General features: G+C 40.7%; 1 protein-coding gene and 1 long non-coding RNA gene across 5 annotated transcripts in view; one reads left to right on the top strand and one right to left on the bottom strand.

Moving 5' to 3' along the window:
• DACH2 (dachshund family transcription factor 2) overlaps nucleotides 1-8381 on the top strand; it is a 290535-nt gene extending 282154 nt beyond the window's left edge. For all 4 annotated transcript variants that reach the window (XM_061446147.1, XM_061446149.1, XM_061446148.1 and 1 more), the window contains exon 12: nucleotides 7510-8381. In XM_061446147.1, coding sequence (XP_061302131.1) covers nucleotides 7510-7566 — 57 coding nt within the window. In that variant the 3' untranslated portion in view covers nucleotides 7567-8381. The remainder of the gene's footprint in view (nucleotides 1-7509) is intronic.
• LOC133265520 (uncharacterized) lies at nucleotides 6903-7503 on the bottom strand. The gene is made up of 2 exons (XR_009741990.1): nucleotides 7213-7503; nucleotides 6903-7147 (listed from the first exon to the last, which is right to left on the bottom strand). It is a non-coding gene; the product is annotated as an uncharacterized LOC133265520 (long non-coding RNA).
• Nucleotides 8382-15352: the final 6971 nt, after the last annotated feature.

The following is a 15352-nucleotide window of genomic DNA, read 5'->3' on the forward strand; positions in this document are numbered from 1 at the left end:
CCCCTTTCATTTTTATTTGTGCTGATACTGTAGTATCTTCTTACTCTTTTCCTTTGATTATAGTTTTTGTACTTGACTGCTACTATTTCACTACTGTCGTTAACAATTGGAGCACACTCCCTCCTTGCCTCCTTCATTTGCTGCCTTTGTTTTTTGGGCCCTTTGAGGAGGAAGGGTCAAAACACATGTCCCTCATACAAAGCTGTTTCCTAGCTTCCAAAATCTATCTCTGTTGCACAGAAAAAAGCTTTAGCATCAATGCAGACCTTTCTTTTTCTGTTGTCAATAGCTCTGCTGGACAGAAATCTATCATTCACACAGTGCCTTTCCTTTGAAATTCAATTAGTTTCACTGCCAGTATCTCCTTAAGATGGTTTAAAGGAAAATTACAAAAATGCTGCACAGCCACCTTTCACAGTGATTAAGTCGTATCATATTTTATGCTCATTTCTTAAAATGATTTTATTAACACAAGCTGTTCATGTACTAGGATTCTGATCTGCATTATAAATCTCTTCCATTTAGTTGACTCATTTTCTCTCTTCTTTGTATATTAATTGAACAGAAATTCTGTGTAGATGAGACTTAAAAAGTTTCTGAACTTTACAGTCTAATACCTGCATCCTCTGTATACCTGAGCTTTTAGTCCAGCAGAGCTTGAGCTGATAGAAGCTTTTAGCTGACAAAATAGGAAGTTAATAGTTGCTGTGGTTATAGAGCCCCCTGCGTAGCTGAGTGGTGCAGGAGGGTGATGCACGCACACCGATACCCCCCTGGTGCTACCTCCATCACTCACTTGTGGGCCAGCAAGATAGTGCATCAACCATTTTATCAGCCAATCTCTGTTTCACATAAAATAAACATACTGGGTGTCATTAAGTGCACCTTCAGATCGATGATTTTTGCAAATGACATTCAAGTACCATTCGAGTAGTGCATTTTTGCTGATAAAAGCAAATTAAATTAGCACAACTACAAGTGTGCTGATAAAAACTAAAACTGAACAGCAGCGCCATTAGCTAACAAAGTAATATTTTCTCTTTACTGCTTTCTGCCATTTAGTTATTATCCTATTGGAAATCTAATTATAATCCTTTTACTCCCTAGTCAAACTTCACAGTTTTTGCAAGCTTAGCACTGACAAGTGATTTCATTACATTTGATTGCCCGCGCCCAGATTGACTTAACTTCACTCCGAGACCTAAAAGCCCTCTCAGTTTCTCAGATTCCCTGTTTGCACATTACAGCAACAGCTCCTTTAATTAATTAGCATGAACAGCAGTAACATGAACTGCTGAACAGAAAATAACATCATTTTATGATCGCAGGGAGACTTCTCCTTTTGCATGTTTATACCTTAGTTAACTTTTGTATTACTATATTTCATTGTTAGGGGATATTGGAACAATCAGCAAAGCAATGTTAGCTTAAATTTCTAAAAAATAGATGTTACCATAATACTTGATGATGATGATTTACAAAAACTCCAGATTTCAAGGAGGAGGCAGCAGCACAAGCAGACTGACCTTCCGGGGGTGAAAATGCGGTTCAAAGGAAACGTGGTTCACTGAACCTGCAACAAGAGGGGGACCCAGGGCGGCTGCTGCTGCTTTTGTTTGTGAAATAACCTGGCAGAGATTTAGCACAAAAACTCTCAGCAACCATGAATAACTCGTTATTTTCCTCTGTTTGCCAAAGATGAGGGACTGCTGCAGTTTGCAACATATTTGGGGTTCTATTATTTAGAAAACGGGGCTATACTTTTTCAATATTACGGTATAACCTGTCAGTTTTCAAATACAGCCTGTGGTAAAAAGGGGAAAGGCGGACAGAAGAGAGAAGGGTAGTGTTTTTTAAGAGGTTTAACAACTTTGTTACTGTATCAAATGATACCTCCAAATTCTGCAATCCACTGAAACCAACCACACCACTGAATTTCAGAGTACTCTAGAATTGTAAGAGACAAATTCAGCAAGCTTGGAAATCACAGTTGCTATTGTCTTGGTCTTGCTTTCATTGAAAAAATTGTTCAGGCACTTAGAATTTGACGTAAGAAAAGACCAGAGCACTGTGATTAGAACTCTCTGAGATTAAACTAACCAGTCGTGGAATTTTCCTTGAAAGCAAGTGAATTCTTTGCTGTCTCTTTTGCTTGGATTTTAGGCCTTCTTCCTCCCATCCTGCTCTGAATTACAAAATCTCTACTAGTTTCTGTACTGTCTTATATTGCAGTGTTTCTAGAAAACCTCCTTTGAAGTTTGTGTGCCATTACCAGACTGTGTATCCACGTGCACACTGGCCATGCACTGCTGAAAGCCCTTGTGTTAGCTGCTTCACCGCTAAAAAGGTCCTCTACAACTCATCGTGAGATATCTGCGCTGACTGCATGGCTCACCTGCTGGTGATGCAAATGTGAAACGTTTAAACATTATGCTTTAAAACCAAGAGTATCGCTGATGTTGGTCACAGTGTTAGTTCTGCTTTTGGCACACAGTGTTTTTCTGACTCTCTCCCTCTCTTGTAAGCCCATACACACACGTGTGAGGGAGGAAGCTGAGATTTTGTAATTTACTGGAAACAAAAGGTGGGTAAAGGTTTCTCCAGGAGACCACTGAATGTGAAGTCCATACTTTTCTCTTCTTACAAAGGGCTAAATCATTTATTCAGTAATTCAGAGTCAGTAGGCTTGAGTATTTCCTAAGCAGGAACCACTATGTTAGCGCCCTGTCTGTTCACACAGACAGTGGCATTCCAGCATCTGCATAGTTTGTATTCAGTGAACATATTCTTGTCCTTGGCTGTTGTTACTTATTAGAAATCCTGATTTCTGCACAAGATTTCAGGTCTGTTAACACGGATGTGGAAGTACTTGACAGAAGTGACTCAGTAGTCCTAAACGCAAGAAAAGAAGGGAAGGAACCCCAGAGGCAGTGTGCTGCTCTGAAGGGCCCAGTGCCACAGCCCAGCCTGCTGTGAGAGGAGGGGGAGGCAGCTCAGCCATCACTAGGCATCAGGGACTGCAGAGGTGGAAGAGAGGCAGTAGGAAAGAGCGATGGATTAAAAGACAGCAAACCAAACTTAGTACAGAAGCAGCAGTCACTGTTCACAGGCTTCTGTGAGTCTAGAGGAAACGGCCCTGCTCATGGGGTGGTGTTTTCTTCTCTTTCACTGCTCAGTTTGGAAAACAGGTAAAGGACGGGAAGAGTTTCACTGCACACAACTAATAGCAAAGAAGTCAGTTCTACTCACTGTTGCCATTCTGCTGAGGGACAAGCCCAAAGCCACAGGAACTGCTGCAAGCCAGGTCTTTTTTTTTTTCCCCACGGAAGTGAAGGTATCCATAGCTGTGTTTGTCGGAATCGCTGTGGTCCTTAACCCCACAGAGGGGCCTGGGTGCAGCCTCCTTCTGGACCAGCCAGCAGTCCTCACCAAGAGGTGAAGGGAAAAAGGAGTTTTGAGGGATGTCAGCCACAGGAGAAGGGAACTGTTTTCTGATTTTTCTTTCTACAAAATAAGAGACTGCTTCAGACTAATTAGCCCCAGCTTTATAAGTCAGATTTATTGTTATGGCATTGATTTTCCATGTGCTGCTGCATCCTGAGCTTGGCATGGCTCTGATCTAACTGAAATGCTGACTCTGTATAGCTTAGGAAGGACAGAGATCAGCTTCTGCCCAGGACACCTGTGGTATCTTGTGAGACTCTGTAATTCAACCCCTCAAGTAGGAGCTGTGCGAAGCCTCCGAGAGTGCAGGTCTGGTGCTCTTGAGTCTGCAGAAACAACCCCCTCTGAGCTCCACCAAACTGCTATGCTAGCAGCTCCCCCAGCTCCTTCCTCTGAATGGGCAAAGGTTCATTTTATTTCATCTCTGCTGCCCATGATCTCTGCAGCACAGAGTGCTGGGGTTCATTTTCTGAATTGCATGAATAATTTACTGATAAAACAGATTTATCTTTGTTTCCTCACTATGTAGCAGATCCCAAATTTCCTTTCTCCAGTGACTTTCCCCTCCCAAGTTACCTGCACAGTCCCCAGCCATAGCCGTGTCGGCTGATGACAGCTGCCGGCTGTGCCACGGTGCTCCCCATGCAGGAGGGATTTGCACAGCAGCGTTACCAGGCACAGCGCTGCTGCGGGCTGTGAGGGTACACGTGCAGATCCTGGTTTAAAGTAGTTCTGTGGAAATACAGCTCCGTTACTGACTGAAAGGTGTTACAGACAAAGGCTCACAAAGGAGTCAGGAAGTTCAGGGGTGCTGGAGAGGCTGAAAAAAAAAGAAAAAGTGAATAATAAGCAGATGATAGTTCTTGCTTTTGGATTTGTCCTTTATACACACATTAAACCTTAAAAGACAGAGAAGAGCAATGATATTGTTGCTAGAAGAGTGTGCAGGAGATGGATGCTGGTCCCTGGACTAACAGCTCAGGAAAGACAACACCATCCTGAGGGAAAATTACAATTACTAACAAAGGCTCTGGCTCACTGAGAAACTGAGATCTTTACTTCTTTACTTGTCTTGTACGTTGTGAAGGGGAAAAACAATCCTTTCTAAATGTCTTGCTTATTAAGCCAGTCATGCATTTCACTGTAGGCTGTAAAGCAATATAACATGCACAGGGGGCTCATAAGCATATTTAGTGTTAGGGAATATCATTTATACAGTTTTTATATTGTCAATATTACCCCTAGAGAATGAAATTAGGCTTTAAACTACTGTAAATCTATGCTTTTGCTCACCTTTGTATAATTTCATTTTTTATTAGAATGAAGCCCACATAAATGAATATTTGATTAAGGGATAAACCTAATAAAAGAATACATTTATTGCACACAGATTTATTCAGATTTTTGCTATATAATACAGTAAAACACTATAAAATGGTATGTAGCTTGCAGTCAGCTACACTGAGGAGACGGTGAATATTCGTCAGGAAAGATTTGACAACATGGCATTGTCTTTTCTGTGTGTAAGTGGTAGCACAGATGCTCCTAACGTGCTCACTCCTCAGAGGTGGTTGCTGTATGACGTTGTTAATGCCATGGAGTTCAGTTTATTGCACAGCAACAAAAAAGTATTTTAATTTCTGGAGAATAACTGAGAGCTTTATAAGAAAGGGAATATTTAACTGTGAACTTTCTGTTTAGTGATCAGTAATACCTCCTGCGTGCTTGCACTCTGCTTGAGCTTTGGCATTTACTTTCTCTCTTCCAGGTATTCCAGATACTTCATTGGACTTTCCTTGAGAAATAAAGGGAATAGGAAGAAAACACTGAAACTTGTTCAAAGTTTAAGTAGTCCATGAGCCTGCAGCACCTTTGATGACCAACTCCCACCTTAGTTTGAAAAATAGTTTTTAAAATACAATAAAAATATCAATAATTAAATATCTCTTTATATTACTAACCAGTAGTGATCCCATTTTTTGTAGAGCGTTTCCTTGAGTGCACATCCGGATTCCTCCCCTCCTCTTTGCAGAGTCCTTGTAGCACACACAGCACAAACATGCTCTCGTGTGTGGTCTGTGCCTTAACTGCCCTTGTCTGTACAGATACCAAGTGTCAGACATGTATCAGAAGATGCAGCTGACGCCCAGTGCCCATTTGGATAGTGTCAAGTGCCTAATTTTTGCTGACTTCCATTGGTATTACACGGACTAGTGGGATCCCACCAGTGTAGGTGGCCAGGCCAGAGATGCCTTCATACGTCTGGGGAGCAGGTATTGGTTGGGTGCCCAGGACACGTTAGGCTCTGGGTAAATCTGTACATAGTGCCTGCAGGGGTGCTGCTGCTCACAAGACACACATTGTGGCAGAATGTCACTACAGAGACATGTAGTTCTGAGGGCAGCCATGCTGACCTGCAGATTCTGTCAGAATTAGAACTTTGATAGGGCCGGATCACCCACAGCCTGCAGTGGGAAGGAGTCTTGTGCAAATTCCCAGTAACCAGAAGGAAAAAATCTCCACAGTGCTCAGTATTTGCATTTCTGCTTTACCCCCTCCCCAGGCTTTCATATTTACCCCTCTAAGTTAAGTTTAAGGCAATAATTTTAATTAGCCAAAGGCCTGAAACTAATTTTAGTCCCTCCTTCGGAGGTTCCCATGCTCCCAACTGTTCCTCTGGAGATGTTATGGCCCTGGCTCTTCCGATCTTTATTCTTGTTTACATCCGAAATACATATTAAATCATCTCTGTTTGGAAAGTCTGAGCCTCCTTAAAACCATGAAACATTCAATTACTAATTAGCTGTTTCCTGTTCCTAATGAAGTGAACATGTCAGATTTGGATTAAAATTCAGCTACTGCTCTCCTCTGTTTATGGTTCCAGATGTTTTTGTTTTATCTAGGAGGTTACTTTGACAGCTACTGCTAAATGATAAATCACTCATATTATAGCTGAAATGCATTTTGAAATTGAAATGTGGCAAACTTTGAGATTGCTCCAAGGATCAGTGTCAGTTAGCAGGTCAATACTTGTTCTCTCCATATGAGTGTTCAGTATTGGCATATGTAAAACAGTAATGGGAGAGATGTCAACATTATACAAAATGCTTCTCAATATTATCATTTTGCTATCATCTTCAAGATCAGTACTTGCGGGTGTAGCTGGGTGGATTCATGATTCATTGTATAATGAACAAGTATATGGATTTTTGTTAGCTTTAGTTTCTGTAGGCATTTCAATATGTATTTTTTTTCTGGGCTTAATGTTGCTTAATGTGAAAAATCACAGTTGATAGGTACTATAACTAGAAATAACTTTATGAAGGAAATAAATGGCTTTCTACCGATTCCCTAAATAAGGAAAAATAATTTTAAAAGGAATGTGATGGTTTCTGAATGAAAGAACAGTTTTACAAGAAAAGAAAGATATTGATTTCCTTCTATTACATTTTTTAATGCAATGCAATTTTGGTTTAACACACTGCTCCCTAGAAGGTTTTGTGCATATACTAATGTCATGTTGTAAAGCTGATGGCATGTTATTCACTCTCTTATGGAGGCATGTAGTACAACACCGGCTGCCTCCCGGAAAAAAAGGGAGGAAAATGAGTATTCCATTAAAATGCAAGTGCCACAAAGGGAGAAAATCCAACTCGGAGTATTTACAGCATCACCTCCACAGACGCTGCCGGGCAAGAAACTACTAGACTAGAACTAGTACTAGACTAGTTCCACACTAGTACTAGTTCTAGACTAGTATTACATTACTAGAAACGAAGCTGGTGGGTGTTCAGCCCAGCTGAGTGTCCCAACCTACACCCCTTGGTCAGGAGGACTGGGCCCTACTCCTTTCTCTGCGGACACACCTCCCAAGGGCTCGGCTGAGCTCTTCTCAGCTGCTCCGTCTCTTTCCATGGTGGCTGCTTTCTACCACTTGCAGATCTGATAATTTGGCTTCAGGGAATAGAAGCCCACAAACAAATGAGAAACCCACCTGAGCTTCAGTTAATTATAAAAGCATCACTTTGTAATTGACCTTTTCTTCTTTTTTTTTTTCCCCTCCAGAAAACAGAACATACATCAAACCTACTATTATGTACTGAAGGAAACACCTATTGTTGAAAAATGTGTAATGACCACTATTTGAAGACTGTATAGTTGATGAAAAACGTCCCTTCGCAACCTTTGATGCCTTCAGTACTGTGTGAAGAACAGGATTTGTAGCATGAAACTTGAAGGACAATTTCAAGCAATTTACTGTTGCTGCATCAAAAACTGCCGTGTTAGAAATACTGAGACTTTTTACAAGCTTACCATACCAAACCAAGCCTGTTGCAACAGATCATTTTTAGGTCCCCGGAGCTAGAAAGGAGTTTTAGTATTTTTAAGCACATACAGGAATTATTCCCCCTTTCCCCCCAAAAAAGAACTTTTTTTTTTTCTCTAAGGAGGTAGCTATTACTGTATAGCGATGGCACAATGATTTTAAGCCACAAAGGTCCTCACTGGCTGTACATCATACAAGTCCAGTTTATCACTGAAACTGTTCAACATGGAGCTGTTTCGATTGTGTTTATAAATTAAGCTTTGTTTACTGAAGCAGATACTCGATATATATTACGTTTTAAAAAGAAATGTGTGTACATTTTTTAAAAGAATGATGTAAAAATTGTCCTTTCATTAGATGACCAATTCAGAAGTGTGAGCTAAACCCTAACAGCTGACGTAATATGAGGATTATAATTGATGCTTTTTTTTATGCTCAGTTCAGCTTGGCTTTTGGTCTTTTAAGATGGAAAAATGAATATGCAGTAGAGTGTTAGATAATGGAAACTTTTAAGTATGGTTTCTCTGTTGTACCATATTAAGTTAAAGTACACATTCTTTGTTAAAAATGTTCTTGCTAAAAATACAGTATTAAAATTTTTTTTGTTTGACTTTGGAAATCTTCTAAGATTTTTTTTTTCCTGTGAATTCCCATAGTTGCTGTACTGCTGCAAACCAGTATTTTGCACTATTAAAAATACTTGAAGAAATTAATAAAGAGGGTGGGTTGGTATTAAACATTTTCCTAATTATTTTATGTTCCAAATTCTGAACTTTGCAGCTGAAAGATTCCTTTCTCACAGTCCATGACTGAAACCTGGTCTGAGTCAAGTGAAACTCAGTGATCGCCTGTTCCCTTCCTGCTGCCGTTCAGGGGTCAGCAGCACAGTGCTTATTTACCTGCCAACTCAGGCTCACATGTGCATTATGGTTACACACACCCTGAATTAAATCACTGTCACTTAAACAAGAAAACCCTCCTTTGAATAGGTCTATGGGAACTGTATTTCCTATGATGATGTATACTACATCTATGTCTATATGTACAGCATTGAAAAGTAAGTTCTTTTATCACTAGATTTTTTTTTCTGGTTAATGGACTTTTGCAGACATTAAAGTAGCTTCAAGCTATTCTGTGTAATATGGCAGAATGGAATCATCTGATTTTTCATTCTTAAATCTTTTAGCTTAACCAGAAGTCAGTTTCAGAAAACATGTTGGCCTCAGTTTAACAGGTGATCAAATTCATTATCAGAATAGTCTTCCAATATACAAGCATGGTTTATTCCATATAATTTTTATAGTAAGCATTCTAATAACTGCATTAGTCACACTGCCATTGATCAAAAATCAAAAATGGAATGACACAAAGAAACAGCTTTAGGTGTGTGAGTCCTCCTGCACTCTTAATAAAATCTGATGTGCATGTGAACCACTGCAGCATCTGAACTTAAATTCTACCTTAGGCTATTTATTAATTTCAGTTGCTGTTCCATCGGATTCTCTGAAATGAAGGCTGGACCATATTGAATATAATAGATACATAATATATATATAATATTCCTAAATCTTGTTTTTAAAGAGGACTTGAAACTGTCCTTGGGATACCACAGCATTTCTGACTGACCCAACTCTGCTACTGCTCCTGTGAATTCAGATTTTGAAGAGAGCTCTTTGGTGAGTTACCCAGGGTTGTGCACGCTGAAAGACTCACAGTAACTAAATGGTTCACTCTGTTGCAGTTTTGTCTTTCTCTTTAGTCTCCATAAAGGCTATTTTAGCATTTTTTTTCCCTCAGTGGCTGATGTACATTTCCTAAGGCTGCATTGATACCGTGTTGATGAGCACTTCATTGATTTCTAATTTGCCCTTCCCAGAATAGTTTGAAATGTCAAAGTCCTGGCAAATGAGATTTAGGAAACTGATAAACTTCAGAGACTGGATCTGCTGCTGAGTCCTTACTAGGGAGCTCCTGATGAATATTGACAAACCAAGACACTGGGGGTTTTGTGTGTCAGCTCACGCTGAGTGCACTTGTAACTAACACTTCATGATGGAGAAACGTATTCCAGCCAGAACAAGCAACAAGTTTGGCCAATTGCAAGTTAACAGTTCATGCAAAAATGTGGATGGGGGGGGAGGAGGGGATGTGTGTGTGTGTGTGTGTGTATTATTATTTTATTTTATTTCCTATCATCTTAAAAATTTTCCAAATGATGCCATTCTGCATAGGGACCTGGTGGTGAGTTACCATGACCCAAAACTTTTCCATAGCTGTTTCTGGCTGGTGAGTGTCCAGCCCATGGGCACAGACTGAACAGCAGTCACAAACATCCCCTGCCCACCCTACACGCAGCCAGGTGGGGGTTAGGGCTGGCAGGACATGGGTTTTTTTATCTCCATACAGAGTAAAAAGCCTCAGTGTAGACTTTGTCTGGTTCCAGGCACTGCAATTGAGCACAAAGGGTAAGAAAACAAGGAAATTGCTTTGATGTCATATTTTTCTAGGTCTCTGCTGATCTTGTTATTCAAAGGTGAAAAAGAGGGGATTGTTCACTCAGAGAAGACAAGACTAAAGGAAGAATTAATTGTCTTTCATAGGTAAAAGTAAGCTGTAAGGAGCTGGAAAGTAACCAACCTTCCCTGTCCTCTGTGGTTCCATGCCCAGCGTAGGGCAGTGTGCGTTGCTTTCAGAAAGCTGCGTAACCCCATGATCTCATTCCTGCCTGGTGGTCCAGTACCCAGACACAGGCAATGGTGAGCTGGTAGCCCCAGAGGGACATCGCCTCTGAGTGGTTGGTTTTGGGGTTGGTTTTTTTCCAGATAAAGAAGCCTGAGAAGAGCAGGACTTAGGCTGTGCCTGTGCCCTCAGCACCTCCTAGAAGTGGCAGAGCAGATGGATGCTGCAAACCCGTTCCAGTGCAGTGCACAGGCTGCATGACACTCAGGTGGGGACAGGTGTTTGAAGGCTGGGGTGCCCTGCTGAGGCCGGGATGCAGCACCCACTGCCCCTCTGCAGTTGCCTCTGGGGTGGCTCCGGTTTCCTACAAAGCATCTCCTTGTTTGTGAATTGCTGCTGAAATGGTATTATGCCAGTGAAGTTGGTGTTAGCTGGACACAAAGTGATCTTGGCTAAATGCAGGTGAGTTAATGGAGGATATTCCAGCAATTTTATGAATCTTGTATAATGCAGACCGGTATCATCATAAACTAACAATCAATAGTGACCAATCTCAATTTAAAATCTGGATCTATAGTAATACACAGCAAGAACACTCTCCTTTGGAAATGCATGGCTGTGCATTAAAAGCTGAAGACAGGTTTAAGTAATTGCTAGCTACAAGTAAGTGGCCCATTAATGTATTTATTTACAGGATATTTTTGGTAACATAACACTATGTGGGCTAACTCGAATTGTTACAAATTGCCTTCATGGCCTCAGCTGAGCTCCACAAGGGCTCCTGTGCCCATGTGTGTGTGCACATGTGCATGGACTTGGCCCTAAGCTACAGACATTATAATTCCCTGCCTCGCTGGCCCTGGGCTGAGGATCTGTTACCTCTGGCAGTAATACCGGTAGAAAGCCTTCCTGCTTTCCCACTACATCCTGCCTGCGCCGCTGTGCCTTGCTGGAGAGAGGAGCAATGGAGAGGGAAAGGGATTTACAGATGGGTTTTTTAAAGCCAGGCACCATCATTTGTTAGACACACTGCAATTGTTTAGGCATTTGTAAAATCCCTATTAATAATTTTTACTTTAGTTCTGTCTACAAATAAGGGTGTCTTTGATGACTGGAGGCTGGAATGGAAGAGGAGGAAAAGGCATTTTTATAATGATGCATTTTGAGCTGTTACGAATACAGTTTTACATTTGTATATCAAAGAAATCAATTTAAATGAGCCAATTCAGTGGGAAGGTTTTGCTGTAATTGCTCACCTTTGTGCTCTCTCAAAGCGGCCCTCACTTCTTGATATGAATTCTGTGGGTAGTGTATCTGCCCAGCTAACTGCGGATGTTACCTGTAAGACAACCTAGCTCTGTGCCAACATGGCTGGGACAGCCTCTGTGTTTAATAAGGTCATTATCTTTAAAACCAACAATTTCAGACAGGTTAGGCCGTGCTTACCTGCTGCTCCTGGTAACACAGCAAGTGCCCAGTATGCTGGAATAAATTTTGGCTGGTCAAAGGAATGAAGGAGATGAAACATCCAGGGAAGTGGCAAGTCCATATTCAATGATACAGAATTGGCCCATCACTAATTAATCATTGTGTGCTTCCGTCAGCCAACAGTGAGGCAGATGTACTTACAGTACCAGCGAGTCTGAAATAAGACAACAGATAGAAAATCTTTTTGAATTGTTAGGCAAAAGCATGATTTTGTCATAATAAAGTTTGCATCACAGTTCCTTCACAACAAACACTGCAATGCAATACATCTTCTATCAATGGGATTAAGAGTGCTTTCACAGTGCACAGCCTTACATAAACATCATGCATTGAGTGGTCGAGTGTCACAACAGCACGTTCATGTATGTGTGGCACCACGCTACAGACGCCGTTGGACGGTGCCAGGGGCTGTGCTGCTGGAGAGGCAAAGAAGTGGTTGGGGTCACAGTACATTGACCCTGTCTTTGGAGTGCTGAATACACTCACGAAGGGCCTGCATAGTTCTTGTTTTGGGATCTGGGCCTTGCCTGAAGCTTTAATCTTATTACCAAAACGCCACATGCCTAAACCGAATTGTTCCCCCTTCCAGCAAAGTGGCCAAACAGAAAGGAAAAACCATTGGTATTAAATGAAACAAGATGAATTAGCTAAAAAGAGAAGACAGAATAAACAGGAATGAAAAATAAACTTTAATTTGCCCCAGTGCCACTAGGATTTGGCATTTAACTTTAATCGTATGTTTTACTCTGGATCAGGAAGAAATACCTGCTTCATGTTTCCCCTGCTGATTTTTGCCATTAGCAGAAAATATGTTTATTCCCAGAGCTGTGCTGCCATCAGTTGATGATGCTGGGGCACTTACAGAGATGTTTTAGCAGGAGAAATGGTTTATCATTCATAACATTATTTTGAAACAAAATTTTTCTTTGTAGACCAGTTCAAAGCAATTCCATAGAAATTGTTGCATTCTCTCCCTTGATGTCAAGTGAGAGGGTGAGGGGGTAGAGGGCAACCACATCCCAAAAAGTAGGAAAGCAGAGAAGCAGCTGGTAACACGGGTAACAAGGAATAAAACCCCTATTGGATCTTTTTTTTTTAAACAGTTCTATAAAACTGGTGAAGACAGAAATGGTCTTGGAGATCTCTGGTGTCGGATCAGCGCTTTGCATTTTATGTGAGCATTTACACCTGCACAAAGTAAGTATCTGATAGCATTTGGCAGCTGATTTATTAGTATTTGACACCTATATTACAATGTTGAAATGACTCTACAATGTGCAAAGCAGTGGAAAAAACACTGATTCCTTTCATGGCTTTTTCCTGGTAGTTTAATACCGAGATTCCATTCCAAAGGAAAAATTAATTCCTCACACCCTGATTGTAATTCTTTATTTGTTCTAATATGTGTTATGTTCAGCTCATACCAGCTTGGAAAAAAAAAGGGGGGGGAGGGAAGGGAGGGAAAGAGAAAAGCAAAAAGCAGTTGTGTTGAATTCACAGTCCTGATTCACAGGCGCTGGCTCTGAAACCAAATCAAAACCAGGCCACGCTCATAATACTGCAAGGAGTCACAGACGTCTGCTATTGTGATGAGAAACACTGCAGCGCTGAGACTCCTGATTTATAACAGAGCTGGTAAGTAAATTGTGTATTTTTTGATAGTTAACAGTTTTTCAAATAAACAGAAATTTTCACCAAATGGAAGTTCTGTTTTCACTGAAATTATTTTTGGTTTCTTCAAAGCAAACCCTCCAGAAACTCCAAAGCCATGGCCTTTCTTTTTCACTGTTTTGAAGATAGGCAGTAACGGAACTCTGTTCAGAATCCATATAAGAAAGAAGGGATTGATCACTTTAATACTTCCAGGAATGTGCTGGACTTCGCAGGTTTAGCATTATTAAAATAGTTTCACTCAGTGGAAAAAAAAAGGAAAATTAATGTCAGCAATATCACCGTTGCATAAAGAGTTACCAGAGCTCTGAGTTTACAGAGAGAATAAAAGACCCTACACCCCTTCCTTCCCCCCGCCCCAGGAAATCAAGCCAAATAAGGAGGGTCACAAACGCAGTAAAAAGATAGTCAAATTTATGCTATACAATTTGTCGAGCCTGCAATTATTTGAAATGCAACTGCCAATGTTACGTGTTGACAGGATGTGATATCTTAATGAAAATAACAATACTGTTTGCTCATCTGGTACCAGCCCCATTTCGAAAAGAAAAGCCTCTCAGATTTCACACATCACAGTAGCTTTTCCAGCTAAAATAATGTGGTGGCTAGTGTAGCATGAATAAGTTAAATATCTGTGAAGTTCATGGACTGGTGAAGAGAGAGGACCAATTTGCCAGGCTCTGAATTACTGACAGACTGAATGACCCATGTCTAGTCTTGTCACGTTACTTTACATTGCACATTGTAACACAATCCAGCGGAACATAACCTGGGAAAAAAATTACTTCAGCGCTAGATTGCAAGATTTTCAAGGTTACAAGTGTTGGATTGTCATGGGACCCATATTTTCTAGATCAATTATAGTAGCCTTTCGCTGGCACCTATTGATAAGGTGAAGGAAGTAGCCGTTAGCTTTACCATCAGTCTGAATTAAACTCTCCCATGTTTACCAGGGTATATCTTTTGGTCTACACAACTTACAAAGAAATCAAAGCTCCTAATGCTCATTGCAGATGCCCTTTCTCTGTTCACAACACTGGTTTTACTTCCAGTTCCTCGCTCAGAGAAAGAGACAGCCTTAAATGGAAGTCAAAGGACGACAAAATGATTTACTTTGAAACAAGACAAAAATAGCATGATAGCTGTATCGGGCGGGGGGGGGAGAAAGAAACATAACTAAATGTTTATTTGATGTCGCTTGCATCCACTAATGATAGCAAGAGGAAATAATTAACGGTATCATTTGCTCAGTCTCACGGAAGGATTGATTTTCAGTGGTAGTGGTTCCAGTATAGTGCACCCTAATACATAAGATTTTACTTATTTTATAGCTGTGATTTAGAAATAGAGAACTGATCAGGAGTCACTTGCTGGGATCGGTCTGCTTAGGAATTTTGAAAACTGAAGATGGAAAGATAATGAAGATAACATCAGCTGCTGCAAATGGGCTCTGGTTATTTTCAACTTAAGTTTTATCAGGAATTTGAACATGCCATCCCTTCCTGACGAACACATCCTCAGCCCATTAATGTCAATGAGAGTTATGCTTATATGGCAGAGAGCAGATCTTTTAGCTGTGCATGTCCAGACTGACACACAGCCTGGAGTTCCGTGCCCCACTCAAACACAAGTTAATGAGGATTAACTTTGCACTCTATATTTCTATAAAAGTAATTTTTTAAATAGCGTAATGGATTAATATTTACTTGGCAGCCTTTGCATCATTTATTCTGGTTTCTATCT

Source organism: Pezoporus flaviventris, unplaced genomic scaffold (genome assembly GCF_033815535.1).
Source record: "Pezoporus flaviventris isolate CSIRO_AGI_PZ_B2104156 unplaced genomic scaffold, CSIRO_AGI_Pfla_v1 ptg000005l, whole genome shotgun sequence".
NCBI classification, from domain to species: domain Eukaryota; kingdom Metazoa; phylum Chordata; class Aves; order Psittaciformes; family Psittacidae; genus Pezoporus; species Pezoporus flaviventris.